The sequence below is a fragment of the Bubalus kerabau genome, chromosome 3, assembly GCF_029407905.1.
Source record: "Bubalus kerabau isolate K-KA32 ecotype Philippines breed swamp buffalo chromosome 3, PCC_UOA_SB_1v2, whole genome shotgun sequence".
NCBI classification, from domain to species: domain Eukaryota; kingdom Metazoa; phylum Chordata; class Mammalia; order Artiodactyla; family Bovidae; genus Bubalus; species Bubalus kerabau.
In genome coordinates this window covers 98,192,781-98,215,137 of record NC_073626.1, presented here as the reverse complement: position 1 = coordinate 98,215,137, position 22,357 = coordinate 98,192,781, and the positions used below count along the sequence as shown (strand labels likewise).

The window sequence follows — 22,357 nt, the reverse complement described above, 5'->3', positions numbered from 1 at the left end:
AGTGTGTATCTGTTAGTCCTCAGCTCCTAATTTATCCTTTCCCTTCCTTAGTTTAATACTTTTGATAACCATTTTCCAATGTGATTGGTTTCTTCCGAAACCAATGTGTATAATGGATGTAATTTTATGCTTTTCACGATATTGTCCTGAGAAGTTTTCCACAGGTTTCACAAGACTGCCAAAAGATTCCATGGCACACAAAAAAGTTAGAATCCCTTCTTGAAACCTTGCGAAGAATATTAAATCCACTCACATCACTCTGAAGGTCATAAGCCTTCCGAGCCTGAATGATGTCATTCTGATCAGGCAGACAGGTCCATTCATGAAGCAGATTCTTGTAGTCTATGTCGCTTACAAGGATCTGACACTTCTTGGCCTGCACCAGCCCCATCATGTCCACTGGGCTACTAAACTTGGTCTTCCACTTCTCAAAGTCTTTCTTGTACTCCCGGTCACTCTGGATCTTGCCCGCGTGGATGGACCACATCATCTTGGGATCATCCTTAATATTTCGGGCCCCAATGTGGTGGCCGAGCTGTCTGCGGTACCCCTCCTTGTACTTGTACTGAAGAAAAGAATAAAGATATAAGTCTAATGATAGGGACATCTTATTTATATCATATTTCATAGTTTCATAGATGTATTATTTCTTTTGATTTTCCCCACCACTAACGTGAGAGAAAAAGATTAATATTATATCAACTCAGTTTTATAAAATAGAAAACTGAAGCCTCCACGAGTCAAGTGATTTGTTCAAGGTCACACCCTAAGCAGGTGGCAGGGCTAAGACTAAAATGGGGAGCTTCTGATTCCAAATATTTTTCCCATCAACTAAACTATACTGCCTCATTTACATTTGTTTAACAAGTAAGGTAAAAATATTTTGTACAATTTAAAAGAGAATCTACTTAAAGATGTGACTTTTTCTAAAAAAGTTTTGATATTATGAATGTTTTAGAATACTTCCCTTGTGATTAGAATTTATAGTAAATTCCATAGTCAAGCACATGAGCTATGTTTAGAAAGTTTCACCAGGAAATACCTCCCTTATTTGCCTGTCGATGTCATTGAACTTTTAACCACGAGAGAGTAAATGCCTTGGGTTAACACTCTATTTTAAAAACGTGTTACTCAAAAATAACACTTTATAGTCCATTTTACCATGAGATGGTCATAGTGTGGGCTTCTCCAGCTTAGTAGCCAGAAACAGTTTTGATAAAGGAAGAAATGAACCGTATGTCTAAGGTCTGGGACACTTCCAGAAGAAGGAAAGTCAGGATTTGAATCCTAAGGAGCCAGCCCTGGTACAGCATGAGGGTACTGGACACCCTCAGGAGATGTTTCTCATGAGATGTGAAGGACTAGGGGGGAGAGAAAAGTGGGTGCTGAGTAAAAGCTTTGCTTACTTCTCAACTTGCTCTTGTGTCCAGTTATAAGTATCTTGTAGGAGAACCTTACTAAAGGTCAACAAAGGATTAAACAAAACTCTAAAATGAACCCATAATTAACATTTTCTCTTAGTGTAAGAATAAATGGATACTAGTAGGAAAGAGTTCACATTCACATTAGCTGACTTACATGTGCTATCAATGTCTTTAACAAAAACGTTTTTTATTTATTACAAACATCTGGGTCATCAGCTGCTCAACTTCTGAGGCTCAAAAATAGAAACGAATCACCAGTCCAGGTTCGATATAGGATGCTTGGGGCTGGTACACTGGGATGACCCGGAGGGATGGTACGGGGAGGGAGGTGGGAGAGGGGTTCAGGATGGGGAACACGCGTACGCCTGTGGCGGATTCAGGTAGATGTGTGGCAGAACCAATACAATATTGTAAAGTAAAAATTAAAAAAAAAAAAAAAAAAAAAAAGAACCTGAGTGGGGGGGCGCGGAATAGGAGCCCATTTTTAGTGGTCATAAAATACTTATTTTTAAAAAGTGTAACTCCATAAGACTGTTCTATACATCAGTGTCTCTTTTGCTGTCTCGTACACAGGGTTATTGTTACTATCTTTCTAAATTCCATATATATGCGTTAGTACACTGTATTGGTGTTTTTCTTTCAGTCTTATGGACTCTGTGGGAGAGGGTGAGGGTGGGAAGATTTGGGAGAATGGCATTGAAACATGTAAAATATCATGTATGAAACGAGTTGCCAGTCCAGGTTCGATGCACGATACTGGATGCTTGGGGCTAGTGCACTGGGACGACCCAGAGGGATGGTATGGGGAGGGAGGAGGGATGAGGGTTCAGGATGGGGAACACATGTATACCTGCGGCAGATTCATTTTGATATTTGGCAAAACTAATACAATTATGTAAAGTTTAAAAATAAAATAAAATTAAAAACAATAAATAAAAATCACATTGTACTGCTCCTAAATGTTCCCTGAGAATTTTGTACAGATTCTTCATCATATTTCACTTCTACTTATAAACAACTTAGAAACGATTTACACATAGACTTCACCTATGTTTACCTTAGTGTTTTTCACCCCATTTTAATATTTTAAAATAGAGTTTTTAGCACACGAATTTAAAAGCAAATCAAACCAAAGCAAAATTCTTGAAAAATCCTTTCCCAATTTGTTGTATAGAGTAGAAAACCCACAAGAAACTAGGAGGAGCTGTACCTCGCTGGCGATTTCTCTGGAGGCTTTGGCATGCTTGATTTCAATGGCATCTGCTCTCAAGTCATAGCCTTTCTGCTTGGCCTCATCCCAGTCTTTCTGGTAGAGTTTCTGTTGAGGGAAAACACAAGTTTGCTTGTAAGAACTGAAAATCAGTGGACAGACTCACAGTAGTTATACTATGAATCATAAAGCACACTGTACATGATGGCAGCTTAAGAAAAAACAGTCACTTCTGAGATCTTCTTTTAATTATTGCCTATTTATTTCATGGAGCACAGGGTACTTGTGATTATAACTTTAAGGCTAAACATCTAAAGCTACTATTGCTTGTATTATTTGCACCCATCACAATGTGGTACAATGTGAAACCATCCCCTTACACATGGGAACTAAGAATCAACCGCGAACCTAGAAAACCTTCATCCAGCGACCACATAAGACTAGGTAAGATTTTTTTCCTAATGTTGCTCTTTGACTTTTCAAAGGACTCTGCTAAAGGGATGTGACATACCTATCCTGCACTCTCCACATAATTAAAAGTTTTGGTTTTTCTTATGGCCTTGAAATGTCAAACAAGAAAGTTCTGGATTAATCCAAAACCTATAAAGACCACAGAGACTGTTACCTCTTATACTTCCTTGTATAAGAGGCACTTAACTAGGGAGTTCATTATTCTCAGTCAGTATACGATGAAACTGAGCTGCGGGCATTGGACGTAGGACAATGACTTCCAGGTTGAAAGGAGGACATCAGTAAGATTCAGGTATCCCAACTCTCACAGGGCAGGGACCCAGACGTGTATCTAAACTAAAGTTTGAAGGAGAATTCCCATTCATATTGCCTTGGGAATGGTAGCTAAATAGAACGTATCTGGCACCCCAAGCTATAAACACTTCTAAGGTGGCTAATTCGTCCATTATAACACATTCCATATGCTGACAGATGCTGTCCTTCAAAGACCTTGATACTCCATTATTATGCCTCTTACATTGCTGATTTGCATGGCATTGATTTGAGCCTGCAGTATGAGTGGTGTGTCAGAAGGAATGCTTATGTTGCTTTTATCTTTATTCCAGGCTTCTTGATACAGTTTCTGTGGAGAGAAGGAAAATATTATTTTAATACAGTGACAGATATTTGAAACTTAAGCCTTCACAACTATTTAACCTGGAAAAATGTTTTGTGCTATGTTTGCAACGGTTAGTTTTTTGTGTCAACTTGACTAGGCCGCAGTACCCAGGTATTTGGTCAAATATTATTCTAGCTGTTTCTGTGAAGGTATTTTTTAGAACAGATTAACATTCATAACAGCAGATTTGGATAAAGTAGATTACCCTCTGTGATATGGGAGGTGGGGGGCTTCATCCCATCAAATGACAGCTTTAAGAGAAAAAAGACTGACCTCCCCTGGGCAAGGGTAATCCTGCCAGCCAACTGCCTTGGACCTGTTTTCCTGCGTCTCCAGCCAGTTGGCCTATCTAGCAAACTTTGGCCATGCCAGCCTCCACAATTATGTGAGTCAGTTCCATAAAATAAACCTTTGTCTCATACATTCCATTTAGCTCCGTTTCTCTGGAGGACCCTGACTTATGCAGTATTCTACCATTCAATGTGGAGCATTATGCCATATGTTTGGTAATAGGTATTTGCTTTCCAGCAGTGTTGTGTAGTGACAGTTTTCATTTTAGTGCTTCCCAATTTGTGTGTGAGATAGCGGAAAGGCACACTGGCATTTGTCACAGCTCTACTTGGCACGTGCCTTCACTAAACTAGCCAAGAGATTCTTAGAGTTGCTCCCATCACTTGAGGTCTTTGAAGAGACACAATTCATTTGCTCCGTTGGGGTGGCAACTTTCAAAGAGAAAGCCCCACAAGAGGGGAGCCTGAAAGTAGGATGGTTCTTACCTCGCTCATTTGCAGAGAATTGGCTTTTGCCAGGACGACCTCTGGCGTGTCAACAATGGACGTAAATGTCAAGGCTTCTGGGCGAGTCCTGTAGCGTCTTTCATTGATCAGGTCTTGAGCATTCTTCACCCTGTTCATTTCCACTGAGCCTTCTGGCATCCAGCCGATGCCACGCAGCCACTCCAGGTCTGATTTGTACATGTTCTACAGAGACATTAAACACAAAAATTGTTCCAAGTTTTAGACACAGCATCCCTGAATTGAAAAGTTCATGGGGTTGAGGGGTTGAAAAGCACAGGAGATGGTGGTTCTAAAAAAGTAGGACCTGAGATTTTACATGACTCAGGGGTTTTAATATCCAGAGCAATTTTTCAATTTTCAATATCCAGAGGAAAATAATTTTTTTTTAAATAAGGGCTTTATTTATTCATTCATTTAGCCACATGGCCTGTGGAACTTCCCCAACCAGTGGATCAAACCTGTGTCCCCCTGCACTGGTAGCACAGAGTTTCAACCAGGGAAATCCATGTTAAAGAATAATTTTTTATGCTAGGCTTGAATAGGAATAAAATGGTAATAATGCTAAATTTCATGATGATTCGATATTACAAAGAAATCATGTAACTGAAAAAATTTTAAAATATTTTGTTGAATCTCATTCCATTTTCATCCCATAATAACTGACCCAAGGAAACTCTGTTCAGTGTTTTGGATATAGTACAATGGTGGCAGTTATTTGTTTTAATATTCAGATAATTTATGTTCATCTAAAATATATTTTCATTGCCAGACAGTACAAAGGATGTAAAAAAAAATAATCTGGATCCTAGGCTAGGGAAAGAGGATATGACCAGAGCAGAGTTCTTTATCTAACGTTCTTTGATTCCCATAATGTAACTCCTAAACAGAGGTGTTAACAATGTGAATGGTGCCCCCTGAGGTGGTGCAGTGAACAACCCATGGGTCACTCCGCAGAGGCACTGTCTGGACAATTAACAAATCTATGCCCTCCCATTCCGCCTTTCCCGAAGTTCACATTACTTACATCACTCTGCAGGTCATAGGCCTTCCTGGCTTGGATAATGTCATTTTGATCAGGTAAGCATGTCCAGTGATGCAGGTAATTTCGATAATCAATGTCACTGACCAGAGTCTGACATTTCTTGGCCAGCAAGATGCCTAACATGTCCACTGGGCTACTGAACTTGGTTTTCCACTTCTGGAACTCCTTCTTGTACTCCCTTTCACTTTGAATCTTCCCTGCATTCATGGCACACATAATCCTGGGGTCATCTTCAACACTCCGGGCTCCAATGTGGTGGCCTTTGTGTTTCTCATATGCTTCTTTGTATTTGTACTAAAACATGAGAGATACAGGTTTAGAAGCCCGATTTTAATACCATATGCATACTGACAATCACAGACAATAATGGAAAGCCACAAGAAATGAACAAGAGTTTTACATTGCAAATACTTTGATATCTCTGAACAATTTTAAACTAATGTTTTGTGCTATCATAAAGGTAACTATAATCATATATCTTCACTGCTGAAAACTTTTTATGCAACAACTCTGACTACAATTTCAAAATGTGTTTTTCTTCTCTGGGACAGCAAAAGGAAACAACGAGAGGAAGCAATTACCAAGCGTGGCCCACCAGCTGCACTACGGTTGTTCAGCAAGGTGAGCCCAAGGGGGTTAGACAGACAGCACTTACGTCACTGGCAATGTCCCTCGAGGCCTTGGCACGTTTGATGGAAATAGCATCAGCTCTCAGATCATAGTCCTTCATCTTTGATTCATCCCATCCCTTGGTGTAAAGTTTCTAGGTGGAGAATAATATACAACAGAAAAAGAAAGGTGTTGTAGAAAGTTAATAGGCCAGTTCTAGTAAGGAAGGTGGTAAGATGGTAACAGGATTTTAACTAGTTCTAGACTAAAGGCTGAAACAACAATGAGGAAATCTCTTACATGGCTGATATTGGCAGAATTGCTCTTGGCCAGCAAGATTTCCGGGGTGTCTGGCATCACATGGATGGAGGTTTTGTCAGCATCCCAGGCTTCTGTATATAAATGCTAGGGGGGAAGTAAGGTAAACGCCTTTGTTAAAGCCAATACATTGCAGGTATTATCAAATTTATTTCATTTAGCTGTAAGATAACCTTTTAAAGTTTATTTGGAGGCGAGGGAAGCAAAAGGGGAGAGAGTAAGTCATGGCCATGTTTAAACAGACTCATAACAGTTTTATAGCCAATGGAAAACAACATCATGATCTCAATTATTAATTCTTTTTATTCTGTGACTCTCAGGCTCTCTCATAGAACCTTCAAGGATGGAGCTTGGCTATAGAACTATGATATAGTAGAAATCCCTAGATTTCAGAGACAATCCCAAGGTCAAACCCAGCTCCTCTATGTCTAAGCTGAGTGATCTTCAAAAAGATACATAAGGCCTCACACTTGTCATTTTTTTTGAGGGGGGAGGATAATCATACCCAATTAAAGTTTTTAAAAAAACTTTATGCTTGTCTCTTTCTTTTAGCTGAGGTGAAATTGGTATTTAACTTTATTGAGTATTTTTTTTTAGAGATTAACCATAACATATGTATAGTGCCTGAGTCATGGAAGGAACTCAACAAATTTTATGATGTTTCCTATTGTTATTTTCACAGTGGGTGCTCTGTTGATGAGTATGGTATAGAATAAGCTTTCTGGAGTTTTAATACCCCAAACTTTGCAGTTTGCTATCTGAGGGCCAATTTCGTACTCTGCACTGAGCACACAATTTCATTGCCCTGATATTTGGAAGACATTCAGGCAGGTGTGGGAGAACTCAGAAAAGTTCAGTTCAACTTCAAATGTTCATATTAAGGGCCTACCTACTGGATGAAGAAATTAGCCCCAAATCAATAAGCAGACTGCCAGAATTCTGGAGGAAAGCAGCAATCATCTATTTTGTGTGATAAAACTGAAAGCAGCAGGAACAGCTCACTTTCCCAAGTGGGATTTCCACAAGCAACTAATTTGAGATGTGCACTGACACTGCCATGCACAGCGCTTCTCAGACTTCTGAGCAAAATGTGAAACAGCTGTATGTTTTTTACAAGATGGATAAACAGACACCACTGGCTTGAGTCAGCTCTGCTGAGGAGAATGTGCAGAGAAAGGTATTGCATTTGTGGACGTCTCCAGGTCACTGTTCAGGAGAATGTGTGCTTTACCCCCAGAGAACTTGTTTTAGGCTGTGCTTCCCCCTGCACACAGAAATGTGGGGTCAGGGTTAAGAAGAGTGTGCAGGTCCAGCTAGGATTCGAGCTTTGTTGAAGACCTGCATGAGAATCAGGCCCATCACCTACCTCTCCTTTCTCTGGAAACCCTCCAGGACATTTCTCACTTTATGAGCCCAGGATGAGGAAGGTATGACTCAGGCAACTGGCCGCAGCTGAAGACTCACCTTGCTCACGTTCAGGGCATTATTCTTTGCTAGGACAATCTCTGGGGTGTCTGTAATGCTTGTGAACTTGAGCTGGACTGCAGGCTGGCGGTACTTCCTTTCACTCAGGATTTCTCCGGCTCTCTTCACATGCTCGACCCCCACAGAGTCGATGGGCACCCACCCAATTCCTCTTAGCCACTCAAGATCAGCCTTGTAAATAGCCTGAAAATGAAATAATGTCAAATGTTTGTAGAAATTACCTCCACAACCTGATGCTTCATGATTTAGCATAGACAGATGGTGTGTAATTTTGCATCTCACTTGTGTAAATTTCTGAAAAGACAGTACTGTTTTACTTTGATGCAGAACATCTAGTTCAACACTTTGTCCCTGAAGGTAGTCAATTCCTGCTGTTTTAAAGACCTATGGAATCTCTAACAATACGTGATTTCATTGATACAAAACCACTTTAAGAAAATTTCTGCCTGCCTCCCAATACAAAGTGTTTATTCTCTGATTTGATTGCCCATACCTGTCTGTATGGGAATAATTTTCTGTTAGAATACAATTTCTTCCTATCTCTTTGAGCAGTGGCCTTCACAGCCAGTGTGCAACATAAAGAAAGGATGAACACTACTGCATGTTGAATCAATGTGTTTTCTGGGGACAACAAATAAGGGATCATTTTTCACATGACTCTATACTCATTTTTCTAAGCCAAAGAGCATATATACTTTTACTTTTATTTAGCTTATCCTCAGTCTCCTTTCTTGTGTTGTAGTTCAAGAAAAAAATATATTTTGTCCCGCTTTCACATTTCTTCTTTCAATTTAAAGAATTGGCTGATGAAGAATTTCTCTTATAAGTAACAGTTACAGTTCTTTTTGTTTTTATGGCTTTTTGGGAAACTATTTTTTTAAAATGCCACTACTTTTATCATTCTCTCAAAAGTGACTACTTATCAGAGCCTGATCAAGAAAACAAGGAGCTACTATACCAATAAGGTAGTATTTGAGTCCCAAGGACAATCTATAAACTTTTGTGCATAAAATTAGCTACAAGGGTATGTTGTACAATGCTAGGAATAAAGCCAACATTTTACAATAACTATAAATGGAGCATGTTTTAAAATTGTGAAACATTGTATTGTGCACCTGTAACATATAATACACAATACACTTCAGTAAATGCATATATATATATATTAGTACCTCACAGATTTAGTTTTTTCTCCTGATACTCTAATTTTATTTTTAATTTTTAAAAACTGAAGTATAGTTGATTTACAATGTTGTATTAGATTCAGGTATATAGCAGTAATTCAGTTATATAACTGAATATAGATAGATATATATATTCTTTTTCAGATTCTTTTCCATTTTAGGTCATTATAAGATAATATAGCTCCTTGTGCTATGTAGTATGGCCTTGCTGTTCGTCTATTTTCTGTAGTGTGTATCTGTTAGTCCTCAGCTCCTAATTTATCCTTTCCCTTCCTTAGTTTAATACTTTTGATAACCATTTTCCAATGTGATTGGTTTCTTCCGAAACCAATGTGTATAATGGATGTAATTTTATGCTTTTCACGATATTGTCCTGAGAAGTTTTCCACAGGTTTCACAAGACTGCCAAAAGATTCCATGGCACACAAAAAAGTTAGAATCCCTTCTTGAAACCTTGCGAAGAATATTAAATCCACTCACATCACTCTGAAGGTCATAAGCCTTCCGAGCCTGAATGATGTCATTCTGATCAGGCAGACAGGTCCATTCATGAAGCAGATTCTTGTAGTCTATGTCGCTTACAAGGATCTGACACTTCTTGGCCTGCACCAGCCCCATCATGTCCACTGGGCTACTAAACTTGGTCTTCCACTTCTCAAAGTCTTTCTTGTACTCCCGGTCACTCTGGATCTTGCCCGCGTGGATGGACCACATCATCTTGGGATCATCCTTAATATTTCGGGCCCCAATGTGGTGGCCGAGCTGTCTGCGGTACCCCTCCTTGTACTTGTACTGAAGAAAAGAATAAAGATATAAGTCTAATGATAGGGACATCTTATTTATATCATATTTCATAGTTTCATAGATGTATTATTTCTTTTGATTTTCCCCACCACTAACGTGAGAGAAAAAGATTAATATTATATCAACTCAGTTTTATAAAATAGAAAACTGAAGCCTCCACGAGTCAAGTGATTTGTTCAAGGTCACACCCTAAGCAGGTGGCAGGGCTAAGACTAAAATGGGGAGCTTCTGATTCCAAATATTTTTCCCATCAACTAAACTATACTGCCTCATTTACATTTGTTTAACAAGTAAGGTAAAAATATTTTGTACAATTTAAAAGAGAATCTACTTAAAGATGTGACTTTTTCTAAAAAAGTTTTGATATTATGAATGTTTTAGAATACTTCCCTTGTGATTAGAATTTATAGTAAATTCCATAGTCAAGCACATGAGCTATGTTTAGAAAGTTTCACCAGGAAATACCTCCCTTATTTGCCTGTCGATGTCATTGAACTTTTAACCACGAGAGAGTAAATGCCTTGGGTTAACACTCTATTTTAAAAACGTGTTACTCAAAAATAACACTTTATAGTCCATTTTACCATGAGATGGTCATAGTGTGGGCTTCTCCAGCTTAGTAGCCAGAAACAGTTTTGATAAAGGAAGAAATGAACCGTATGTCTAAGGTCTGGGACACTTCCAGAAGAAGGAAAGTCAGGATTTGAATCCTAAGGAGCCAGCCCTGGTACAGCATGAGGGTACTGGACACCCTCAGGAGATGTTTCTCATGAGATGTGAAGGACTAGGGGGGAGAGAAAAGTGGGTGCTGAGTAAAAGCTTTGCTTACTTCTCAACTTGCTCTTGTGTCCAGTTATAAGTATCTTGTAGGAGAACCTTACTAAAGGTCAACAAAGGATTAAACAAAACTCTAAAATGAACCCATAATTAACATTTTCTCTTAGTGTAAGAATAAATGGATACTAGTAGGAAAGAGTTCACATTCACATTAGCTGACTTACATGTGCTATCAATGTCTTTAACAAAAACGTTTTTTATTTATTACAAACATCTGGGTCATCAGCTGCTCAACTTCTGAGGCTCAAAAATAGAAACGAATCACCAGTCCAGGTTCGATATAGGATGCTTGGGGCTGGTACACTGGGATGACCCGGAGGGATGGTACGGGGAGGGAGGTGGGAGAGGGGTTCAGGATGGGGAACACGCGTACGCCTGTGGCGGATTCAGGTAGATGTGTGGCAGAACCAATACAATATTGTAAAGTAAAAATTAAAAAAAAAAAAAAAAAAAAAAGAACCTGAGTGGGGGGGCGCGGAATAGGAGCCCATTTTTAGTGGTCATAAAATACTTATTTTTAAAAAGTGTAACTCCATAAGACTGTTCTATACATCAGTGTCTCTTTTGCTGTCTCGTACACAGGGTTATTGTTACCATCTTTTTAAATTCCATATATATGCGTTAGTACACTGTATTGGTGTTTTTCTTTCATTCTTATGGACTCTGTGGGAGAGGGTGAGGGTGGGAAGATTTGGGAGAATGGCATTGAAACATGTAAAATATCATGTATGAAACGAGTTGCCAGTCCAGGTTCGATGCACGATACTGGATGCTTGGGGCTAGTGCACTGGGACGACCCAGAGGGATGGTATGGGGAGGGAGGAGGGAGGAGGGTTCAGGATGGGGAACACATGTATACCTGTGGCGGATTCATTTTGATATTTGGCAAAACTAATACAATTTTGTAAAGTTTAAAAATAAAATAAAAAAAAAATTCCATGGTATTCTATTGAAGATAACCTGTAGCTCTAAATAATTAAAATTGCAAATGTATCCAATAAAAATTATCTTTATTAATTTAAAAAAAATTAAAAAAAAAGTGTAACTCCATCTTTGAAAGATTAATGGGTATTGAACATAGTATCTTTTGTTTTCTTTTTCATTCGCAACTTTGTACATGGGGGAATCATTAAAGGAGATTGGGACTTTCAGGCTAAATTTCTGGCAAGAAAATCTGTAAAAGCTGCCATTTGTAAACATCTTTGAGTAAGAATTGCATCTTCAAAAAATATCAACTTACATCACTGGCAATATCTCTTGATGCCTTGGCTGCTTGGATTGGAATGGCATCCAAACGCAAGTCATAACCTTCCTTCCTGGACTCTTCCAAAGCAAGTTTATAGAGTTTCTGTAGAAAAGAGAATTAATCCATCAGTGCTCCTTTTGTAAAAAATGAAGCTATTTATTATTAAGCTTTATCTGTCCTCATTTAAACTACAGAAACAGATCCACAAAGTATTAGTGTGGGTTTGTAGAAAACTATGTTTCATAGGTGCTCAAGGATTTTAAGGCACATGGTTTAAACTTTTTTATTGATTAGCAAATAACAAAAGTTTTTAGGGAGGAATCAGTATCTGGTTGCTAAAATTCTGTTTTGCCAAACAAGCACATGTATAAAAGTTCCAACTGCTTATTATCACAATTTTAATATAAAAGAAAGGCCATCTTAATGACAAAGAAGGAGAAAAATAAGTATGGTTGTTTCTAAATTGAATATATTTGGATTTGAGAACAACTCAATGTGTTGTTCTTGTTTTTTTCCCATTTTTGCCATGGACTATCATCACAGACTACGATCAATCTGTAGATTAGGGTTTCAAAATCACCACTCTAATGAAAAAGTTGGTTCTGAAAGAGATGCATAGGAAAATGCTTGCAAATGACATTAAATGGTAACCAGAACACAATGAAGCAGCAAAAGAACACATAGTACAGAAACTCACTGCGTTCTAAACCCAGTGTCGACCTACTAAATAGTTGCTGGATAAAATAAAGACTTGATGACCACACTGCCCTTAGGGGCGTATAAGGCTTTAGTAGTATAATCCCTTTTGGGATACTTCTCCATAAGCATTTCACTCCATGATGTCATCTTCATAAAAGGCTTGTCTGCTTTGTGGACCCACCACACGGCCCACAATTGAATCAAGAAAATTATTTCTTGAATCAAAGGAGAACTATCTGTTTTAGTGACAATATTGGCTTGCAGTGCATACAATAAATTGGTTAAAACATTTCACCAAGGGAACTGTTACAGTAGTTCATTTTTGCCTCTCTCTTCATGATAAGATCAGTAGGTTACTCACATCACTGTAGTTGATTTGGTTGAGCTTGGCTAGCATGATTTCTGGTGTATCAGGCATGACGTGGATTGTCTTCTTGTCATTGTCCCAGGCTTCAGTATATAAGCGCTATGAAAAAAAAGATGAGAAAAATTATTTTAGAGTTCACATTTTTTTGATTATGTGCTAGTTACCTCTCCTTTGTACAAAGTAGAAATAAAACTAATAAAGTTGCATAAATTCCTACTTTTCAAGTAGATAAATTACTATTTCCAAAAGAATTTAGCTTACTATTTCACTGACTCTGTTTTTAACAGTGCTAAAAGGTATGATTGGGTTGCAGTTTTTAATACCTGTGATTGTGAAATACTTGCAGCACATGGTATTTTTAACAGCTTAATATTCTGAAGTATTACTAAGTAACTATGGTGTTATAATGGGAAAATCACTTTTAAAGGTATCATAAATCCTATAGGAATCTTTAAAATGTAGTAACATGTCAGAGTTTTTACTCTGTTCTATGATAAATTCTTATACTTGATGCTGAGGAGTGAAGACTCACCTTATTCATGTTTATAGCATTGTTCTTTGCCAGCACCTGCTCCGGGGTATCAGTTATGCTGGTAAATTTCAGTGTATCTGGACGCTGGCGGTAGATGTTGTCACTCAGTATCTCTCCGGCCCTCTTGGCTTTAAGTACTTCCACGGAGCCAATTGGAACCCAACCAATGCCTTTCAACCATTCAAGGTCTGACTTATATAAATTCTGCAAATCAACCAACAAGAAACACAGTTATGATAATAATTAGTTTTTTCAGATTCAGAGTCACAAAATGGATCATACTGTGAGAGAAACACAAAAAGCACTGAACAGGTAAAGCTGCCATCTCAATTAATCACTCATTCATAAGCCTTATTGACTCCTGAGTACATTTTTCCTAAGCATTGCTTGGCATAGAGGATTGTACTAGGAACAACAAAAGATCTTTCTAAAAAGTAAAGACACTGTCCTGCCCTTGAGGGTATTAAAAGATTTTCACTTAAGAGCAGAGTTTCTTTAGCTTTGAAAAAGGTGTTCTAATAGCCCCTCAAAAGACCATATACTTAGACCAACACTGTGTAAACACTGCAGTAACAAAAATTCTTGCCTTTAAGGAAAAGAGGTGAAATTCAATTACAGTCATGAGTTTCAACAGACAATAATGTTAAGTTTTGCATATCACACTCTTGATATGCATTTTTAATTAAAATATAATTGACCTATATCAGTTTTAGGTATATATCATGATTCAATATATGTGTATATTGCAAAATGATCTTCAATATGTCAAGATCCATCACTACACATACCTACACTTTTTTTCCCTCATGATGGGAAATTTTTAATAAACTCTTACCTTTATTTTCATCTTCAGAATCACAAAACATAAAGTATGTAATGGGGTACTATAGAGAGAATATGTATTTCCTAATTATTGGCTTTCTTTTACTCTCAAAACGGCATGCTAACTGTATTATTAGTGTGCTCAGTCACTCAGTCATGTCCAAATCTTTGTGACTCTATAGACTGTCGCTCCTCCGCCCATGGAATTTCCCAGGCAAGAATACTGGAGTGGGTTTCCATTTCCTCCTCTAGGGGATCTTCCGACCTAGGGAGCAAACTTGCATCTCCTGTGTCTTCTGCATTAGCAAGCAGATTCTTTACCACTGCACCACCTGGGAAGCCCAGTATTATTATTATTGCACTATTATTATTAACACTAGGATGCAGAAGCAGCATCGGGAATACTCACATCACTCTGGAGGTCATAAGCTTTCCGAGCATGGACGATGTCATTCTGGTCGGGCAGGCAGGTCCACTCATGCAGAGGATGTTTATAGTCCACATCACTAACCAAAGTCTGACATTTCTTGGCCAAAACAATACCAAGCATGTCCACTGGGCTGCTGAACCTGGTCTTGTATTTTTCAAAATCTTTCTTGTACTCACGGTCACTCTGCATTTTGGCAACGTGGACAGACCACATCATCTTGGGGTCATCATGTATCGCTCGGGCACCAATATGGTGACCCAACTGCTTACGATAAGCTTCTTTGTATTTGTACTGAAAGAGAGAACCCAGTAAAAAAGGAGAAAGCACCAAGGTCCCTGCTGCTCTCTCTGTGGTGATGCTTTTCTACAAAATCCTCAGGACTTCAGGGGAGTTTCATCAAACCAGCTACTGTGATGCTCCACATTGGGGCATGCTTTCTCTTAAAAAAGAAGATGTGGTGCTCATTTCACCTCCACAGAATAACTCCACAGTGATTCCTTTATATTACGCTAGCAAATTTTATGTTTTAACCACAAAAAAATGTGATAGAAAAGTGAACATTGAAAGAATGAACTTCAGTCACAGTGACAGCGGTTTCTCAGAAGTCAGTCATGTGGGCAGACCGAGCTGAGAACATATTGGAGGGGTGTGTTTATAATGGGTCATTAATTTTCTTCTTTTACGGCATTCTGCATAATAATTGGCAAGGAGTAGTTTTAAAAGGGGCAATTCTTGTTGGTAAGGAGCATAGCGTTTCAGTTTTGCAAGATGAAAAAGTTTTGAAAGTCTGTTGTACGATAGTGTGAATATACCTATGGACTATATACTGAAAGCGGTAAATGGTTATTCAATTTTACTATGATTTAAAAGAAAAACCTACCAAAATGGACAATTTTGCTACTCTTGGATTAATATTTAAGTTGTACAGGAACCTCACATATTCATTTTTAGGGTAAAGGAATATTGATTTTTGTGGACCCCACAGCAAAGAAATATTTAACATTTTTGCTATTTTATGTCTGTTCTCAAGTCAAGGGGAAGAACTCAGTTAAGCCTGTTTCTTTTCTGGCATCTTTGCCTTGAGTGTAGCCTGAGGAGAGCTCATGAGGATTTATGAGTAGCTCAACATATGCCCACTTAACTTTGCTCAAGGTACTCAGTCTTACTAAGCAAGGACCAAAAGAGCATCAAAGGAACCACAACCCAGTGTATCTCTATGAAACTCGGACAGGTGACTGTCTCAAAGCCTCAATTTATTTGACTATGCAATGAAGGCAGGTGGGTGGATGATGACTACAGAGACTCTCAGCTGTGTTCCAAGAGTGTGATGCCCTATGCAGGTGGCTGGGCTGTTGGTAACAGATGGAAGCATGTGATCAGCTCTTACGTCACTCGCAATCTCCCGGGAGGCCTTGGCAGCCACGATAGGAATGGCGTCACTTCTTAAGTCATATCCTTCTTTCTTGGCTTCTTCCATGGCCTGGCGATAGAGGTTCTGAGGAAAGAAGTAGTAACTTTTAGACACAGTGCTCACTTTCATTCTAAAAATATGTTAATATTTCCATCAAAGGAAGACTACTTTTTTTTAATTAATTTTACTTGGAGGATAATTGCTTTTACAATATTGTGATGAAAGGAAGACTACTTTTGGATACAGAACAAAAACTAGTATGTTCAGCCTTAAATTAAAAAAAATTTTTTTACAATATCTCTTTCTTTTACTTCTTACACAGTGTGCAAGTTATTTGTTGAACTTGAAATTTTACTTTCAGCAGGTTTAACTCCTTCAAATTTTACTCATTATTAACTCTGAAATGTGCTTGAATTTGCTCAGCATTTGTTCTTTTCATGAAATTACCAAAAACGTCTGTTTATTTAACTGCAAGTTTGAATTAGGATCAATTTTACCAGCAGAGAATATGATATAACAACAACACTACTGCCATGAGCATGTACCTGTATTCCAACAGTGCTAAGCTAAGGATCATCCACTGTTTCTGAATATCTTTGTTAACACTATTTGCTCTCTATTCATTTTGTTGATTGCTGGCAATTGCTAGCAGACAGAGGGGTAGCAGGAACCAGGGATTTACGAGTCAAAAGGACAAAACTGATGAAATTATAATAATTTCTTTATGAATTGGCAAAATACCCACTATTCAGTTTCTGTGGCAAGACAGACATACACAGAAGTTAGAACATAGGTATTCCAATGGGAACACAGCTTGAGAACCACTGCATTAAGTCATCTCTACCTGTAGTATTTAGTCTTTTTTAACTTGTGAACCATTACAAGAATTTAATTCTTAATTAGTAATAATTTTAAAATAACTTTTAGAGTTTGAGAAGGATGTAATTGAATGTTTTTAATGTGGATTATTAATGTGTGACAATTCACATTCTCTTATGTTGCAACTTCTTACAAGGAAAAGCTAAAGTAGACAAGAGTAAATTTAATGTATTTGAGATAAAATCCCGAGGGAGGGCATTTGTTCTTAAAAATTTCTAGAAATGTTTATTTTGTAACTAGAGAGTCAAATACTCTTATACTTTATATTTTTCCTTTGAACGATAAATTCTCAAGTTTGCCCTTATGTATAAGTGGGAAAAAATGTGCTTCAATCATTATGTGGCTTCAGGCCAAACATTTTATTCTTTCAACAATGGAAAAAGAGCCCGGGCTTCAAGGAAAACACTTTTAGTGTCATCAAGGCTACGTTTTAAAGAATGTCTAGTAAGTTCAAATATTCCAAGAGAACTAGAACAGGTAAATGTGAGTTTAAGACAAAAAAAAGAAGATATGGTTGCTTTTTTATTTTGTTTACTAAGTATGATGTGAAGGTATCATTGGTAATGGGTTGAGAAGAAATTCACATGGGCCATTCTAAAATCAAATCTTCAAAGACGGTCTTTAGGGAATTAACATAATTATGCAATTTAAAAGAAATAAATCCAGCTGAAAATTTGAGAAGTAAAAAAAAATAGCCTAATTTCCTCTCAGCAGTCTGAAAAAAAAAAGAAAGAAATCCTACTTCATCTGACCTAATTTTAACAAAAGGGAGAGGCTTAAAAGCATCATTACCCTTTGGCATAGAAACTAACAGCATCTGTCTAGGGTGAGGCAGAACATCTGGGAAAAGCTAATCCAACAGAGAAGCTCTGTGGCCAAGAGAAAAATTGTTCATTCAAAAATGACTGAAGCCAAGATCAGTCAAATACTTATGATCAGGCTTGTCCTTGGGTCTTTTTATAGTGCTAGACAAAAGGAAACTGAGTCCTCTTCATTTATACTTGTCGTGCCTCTTCTTCAGGGCTACATGATAGGCAAAAGTAATTAACAGGAGTAAAATAATGAATGTGGTCAGGACTTGAAAATGAGTACTTAAAATTTCCAGTGTTCTCAAATTAAAGGCAACTCCACCCTCTTTTTTTTTTTTGAATGAAGATACACAGAAGCATGTAAGAAATCAACATTCATCTTGAATGAACCAGATAATTCTTGACCTTGATGAGAACAATTGGGTAAGAAACTGTTTCCTATTCTGCAAAGATATGTGGGGCTGCAAAGATATTTAGTGGGCCTGGAGACAGTAGGTTAAAAAATGTTTTTTACTTTTTATTGTTCTCATACAGTTTTGAGATGGATGAATTTAAGAATTCTTATTTCAGTTCTTGTAAATGTGGTTATTTTTAGCATAAATCAAATAAACAGGCTGTTTTAAGCATAGATTAAATAAAACTAATTTTCATGGTGACTTGAGTGTAAAGGGAAGAAATTAGTTTATTAAGCAGTTATTATGTGCCAGGCTCCACCCAGGACATACTACACATACTACCCTATCTAGCCATCATAAAAATTCTTCAGGAATAGCCATTTTTATTTCATTTTACAGATGAGATGACTAAAGGAAACTCACTGAACAAATTTTGAAGCAAGTACTAACCTGATAAATGGCAGTAATTATTTAAATTAAAATCACAATATGATTTAATCATTAATAGTTGACTTTGAGAGTTTTTCCCCCCTACTCATGACATGGAGATATTTTTGTATTTATCTGTTTTTTCTATTTTTTTTTATTGAAGTATAGTATGGATGTAAGAGTTGGACCATAAAGAAGGTTGAGAACCGAAGAACTGATGCTTTTGAACTGTGGTGCTGAAGAAGACTCTTAAGAGGCCTTTGGACAGCAAGGAGATAAACCAGTCAGTCCTAAAGGAAATCAACCCCAAATATTCATTGGAAGGACTGATGCTGAAGCTGAAGCTCCAACACACTGGCCACCTGATGTGAAGAACAGACTCACTGGAAAAAGACCCTAATTCTGGGAAAGATTGAGGGCAAGAGGAAAAGGGAGTGACAGAGGACAAGATGGTTGGATAGCATCACTGACTCAGTGGACATGAGTTTGAGCAAACTCTGGGAGATAGTGGAGAACAGGGAAGCCTGGCATGTAGCATTTCATGGGGTCACAAAGAGTTGGACATGACTTAGCAACTGAACAACAACAAATAGTTGATTTAATAATATAATGATATATGTTATTTTCTTCTATAACTATTTTTGAATACAAGGATACATATATTCATGTTAGGTTACAGACAAAAATAAATAAATAAAACTAAGCTAACTGGTCAATATGTGAATTAAACCCATAATTCTGACCTTTCTGCTACATCAGCAAAATCAACATGGTCAGGTTCAAATAAACAGTCTTACCTCACTATAATTTATTTTATTTTGTCTTGCCAATGTAATTTCAGGTGTATCAGGCATCATGTGGATTTGAGTCTTGTCTTTGTCCCAGGCTTCTGTGTATAAGCGCTGTGAAGGATAAAAAAGGTTATTGAATTAGGAAAACAATGGTTGTTGTAAACAGAGGTTTCCAACTTTGCGATCATGACAAAAGTTGAAAGTTAGCATCCTTACTATCTGGGCTGTGTGCTATACACCAACATTCTTCAATCTCTTTGATGTTACAATATATATAGTCACTAAATATAAGTGTAGGATAAGATATGAAAAGAAAATGTGTATGTATTTTGTTACAAGACCACCTACACTTCGATTAGATTAAAAGCAAGTACTATCTAAGCATGTATACACATCTATATGTACCGAGGTTATATCAGCAAATCCATCCCATGATTTTGTTTGTTTATTGGCTGCAGATGTACCTGTTATGCCATGTCTAGATTTCTTTTTGATAAATGTCATAAAGACTTGCACCTGACTTGTTTGGTCTATATTTACTTAGGTAAGTACCAAAAAAGAAAAAAAAAACCTTGATATCAAACATGTATAACTGTTCGACTTAAAACAATTTAAGCACCAAACAGTTGTCCTACTTCTATTTCACAAGAGATATCAAAGCAGAAGTTTCTACATACATTTTGAGATACCCAACCAAATCACCATACACATGATGTCAATTGGATAAAACAAAAAAGACTTAGCTAGTCATAGATATTCTCAAGGACATACAGCCATACTTTATTTTCCCCCAAATTGAGGGCTCACCTTGTTCATGTTGATGGCGTTGTTCTTGGCTAGCACCTGTTCCAGGGAATCAGGCACACTGGTGAATTTCAGCGTGTCTGGACGCTGGCGGTAGAGGTTATCACTCAGTATCTCTGCAGCTCTCTTGCACTTGACCACATCCACAGACCCAATGGGGACCCAACCAATGCCTCTCAGCCACTGGAGATCTGATTTATAAATGTTCTGGTGAGATCAAACACAAAAGCAAGGATTACTGAAACTGTTTTGGCACTTGATTTCAAAAATGAATGCAAAGGACTGGAAAATGTGGATAGGCAAATTTTATGTCTATGTCTTTTAAAATATGAAGCCCAATAGGATATAGTTCATGGTATTATGTTCTCTCTAAAAGAAAAGCAAAGCACAGTAAATTAAGGGTGGGGAGGAAAAAAACATTATTCTTTTCCTGAGGGCTTTACCAATCCTAGACCATTATCTGCATATTTACTATGTATTACCATCATGAGCATGGTCAACAGCGGTATTTAATGGGTCTCAGTACTTACATCACTCTGGAGGTCGTAGGCCTGCCGAGCATGGATGACATCGCTCTGGTCGGGCAGGCACGTCCACTGGTGCAGGTAGTTCTTGTAGTCTATGTCACTGACCAAGGTCTGGCACTTCTTGGCCAGCACCACCCCCAGCATGTCCACTGGGCTGCTGAACTTGGTCTTCCACTTCTCAAAGTCCTTCTTGTACTCCCGGTCACTCTGGATTTTGGCCACGTGCATGGACCACATCATCTTGGGGTCATCCTCAATGTTTCTGGCTCCAATGTGGTGGCCGAGCTGCTTGCGGTAACCATCTTTGTATTTATACTGAAATAAAAGTAGTCATTTAAGAAAATAAAAATGAATGAAAAGGGCTAAAAGTTTTATTAATATAAAACTCTACTATTTTAAAATTGGTAATTCTTATCTCCTCATCCTAAACTCTGACTAGACTTCACAGCAATACTCTAATGGGAAGCAGGCCAAACAACATAGTTCTATGGTTTGCGGATGTTAAGTCTCTGGAAATAAAGGCAGCAACACTTTTCAGAAAATCAACTGGAGTTAATACGGCCTTTTTTTTTTTTATCTTGGGCCAGTGAAATCGTTAACCCAGAAGTTTTACATGTGATTTTAAGAATGCTACTCCTGAGTGCATGGGAACCATTTTACCCCCAGCCCACTGCACCCCTCCCAAATGTGGCTCTGCCGATTTTCACTGATTTACAGGACTCCCGAAACGGACTGGCTTGTGTTTCTGTCCTTGCATACCTGGTCTATTGGAGATGAAATTTGGGTGAGGTTTGTTGTGATTCCTTGAGGGGGAAAAATAGATTATATGACTACAAGAAAGTGGTTTGTTGTTGGTGGCGGTAAGAGCTGACGTGGATTATCTTCTGTCCACTTCAGGGAACAACATTACACAAATCCTAGCATACATTTACAGAAGTCTGAATTCTCCACCAAAGGCACTTCTTTCAGAGACAGCAGAAAGAGAAATCAGGCTCACTATATTGTTGGTTTAGGATGTCATAAAACTCTTTTTTCATTTAAAAATAACTCAAAAGGAAGCACTTAAAGTAGTTTTTCAAAGAAAGGATTGGCAAAAATCCCGAGCAGGTTTCAGTTCAGTTCAGTTGCTCAGTCGTGTCCGACTCTTTGCAACCCCATGAACTGCAGCACGCCAGGCCTCCCTGTCCATCACCAACTCCCAGAGTTCACCCAAACTCATGTCCATCGAGTCGGTGATGCCATCCAGCCATCTCATCCTCTGTCGTCCCCTTCTCCTCCTGCCTCCAATCCCTCCCAGGATCAGGGTCTTTTCCAATGAGTCAGTTCTTCACATTAGATGACCAAAGTATTGGAGCTTCAGCTTCGGCATCAGTCCTT

The 22,357-nt window shown here is 38.0% G+C and overlaps 1 protein-coding gene across 20 annotated transcripts in view; it reads right to left on the bottom strand.

The window, feature by feature from the left end:
* Window positions 1–22,357, bottom strand: part of NEB (nebulin) — a 218,335-nt gene that overhangs the window by 101,128 nt on the left and 94,850 nt on the right. For all 20 annotated transcript variants that reach the window (XM_055572601.1, XM_055572582.1, XM_055572581.1 and 17 more), the window contains exons 69-85: window positions 20,984–21,295; window positions 20,457–20,660; window positions 19,656–19,760; window positions 16,323–16,430; window positions 14,915–15,226; window positions 13,684–13,887; window positions 13,146–13,250; window positions 12,080–12,187; window positions 9,679–9,990; window positions 7,994–8,197; window positions 6,512–6,616; window positions 6,258–6,365; window positions 5,585–5,896; window positions 4,540–4,743; window positions 3,623–3,727; window positions 2,635–2,742; window positions 254–565 (exon numbers count right to left, since the gene is read on the bottom strand). In XM_055572601.1, coding sequence (XP_055428576.1) covers window positions 254–565; window positions 2,635–2,742; window positions 3,623–3,727; window positions 4,540–4,743; window positions 5,585–5,896; window positions 6,258–6,365; window positions 6,512–6,616; window positions 7,994–8,197; window positions 9,679–9,990; window positions 12,080–12,187; window positions 13,146–13,250; window positions 13,684–13,887; window positions 14,915–15,226; window positions 16,323–16,430; window positions 19,656–19,760; window positions 20,457–20,660; window positions 20,984–21,295 — 3,228 coding nt within the window. The remainder of the gene's footprint in view (window positions 1–253; window positions 566–2,634; window positions 2,743–3,622; window positions 3,728–4,539; window positions 4,744–5,584; window positions 5,897–6,257; window positions 6,366–6,511; window positions 6,617–7,993; window positions 8,198–9,678; window positions 9,991–12,079; window positions 12,188–13,145; window positions 13,251–13,683; window positions 13,888–14,914; window positions 15,227–16,322; window positions 16,431–19,655; window positions 19,761–20,456; window positions 20,661–20,983; window positions 21,296–22,357) is intronic.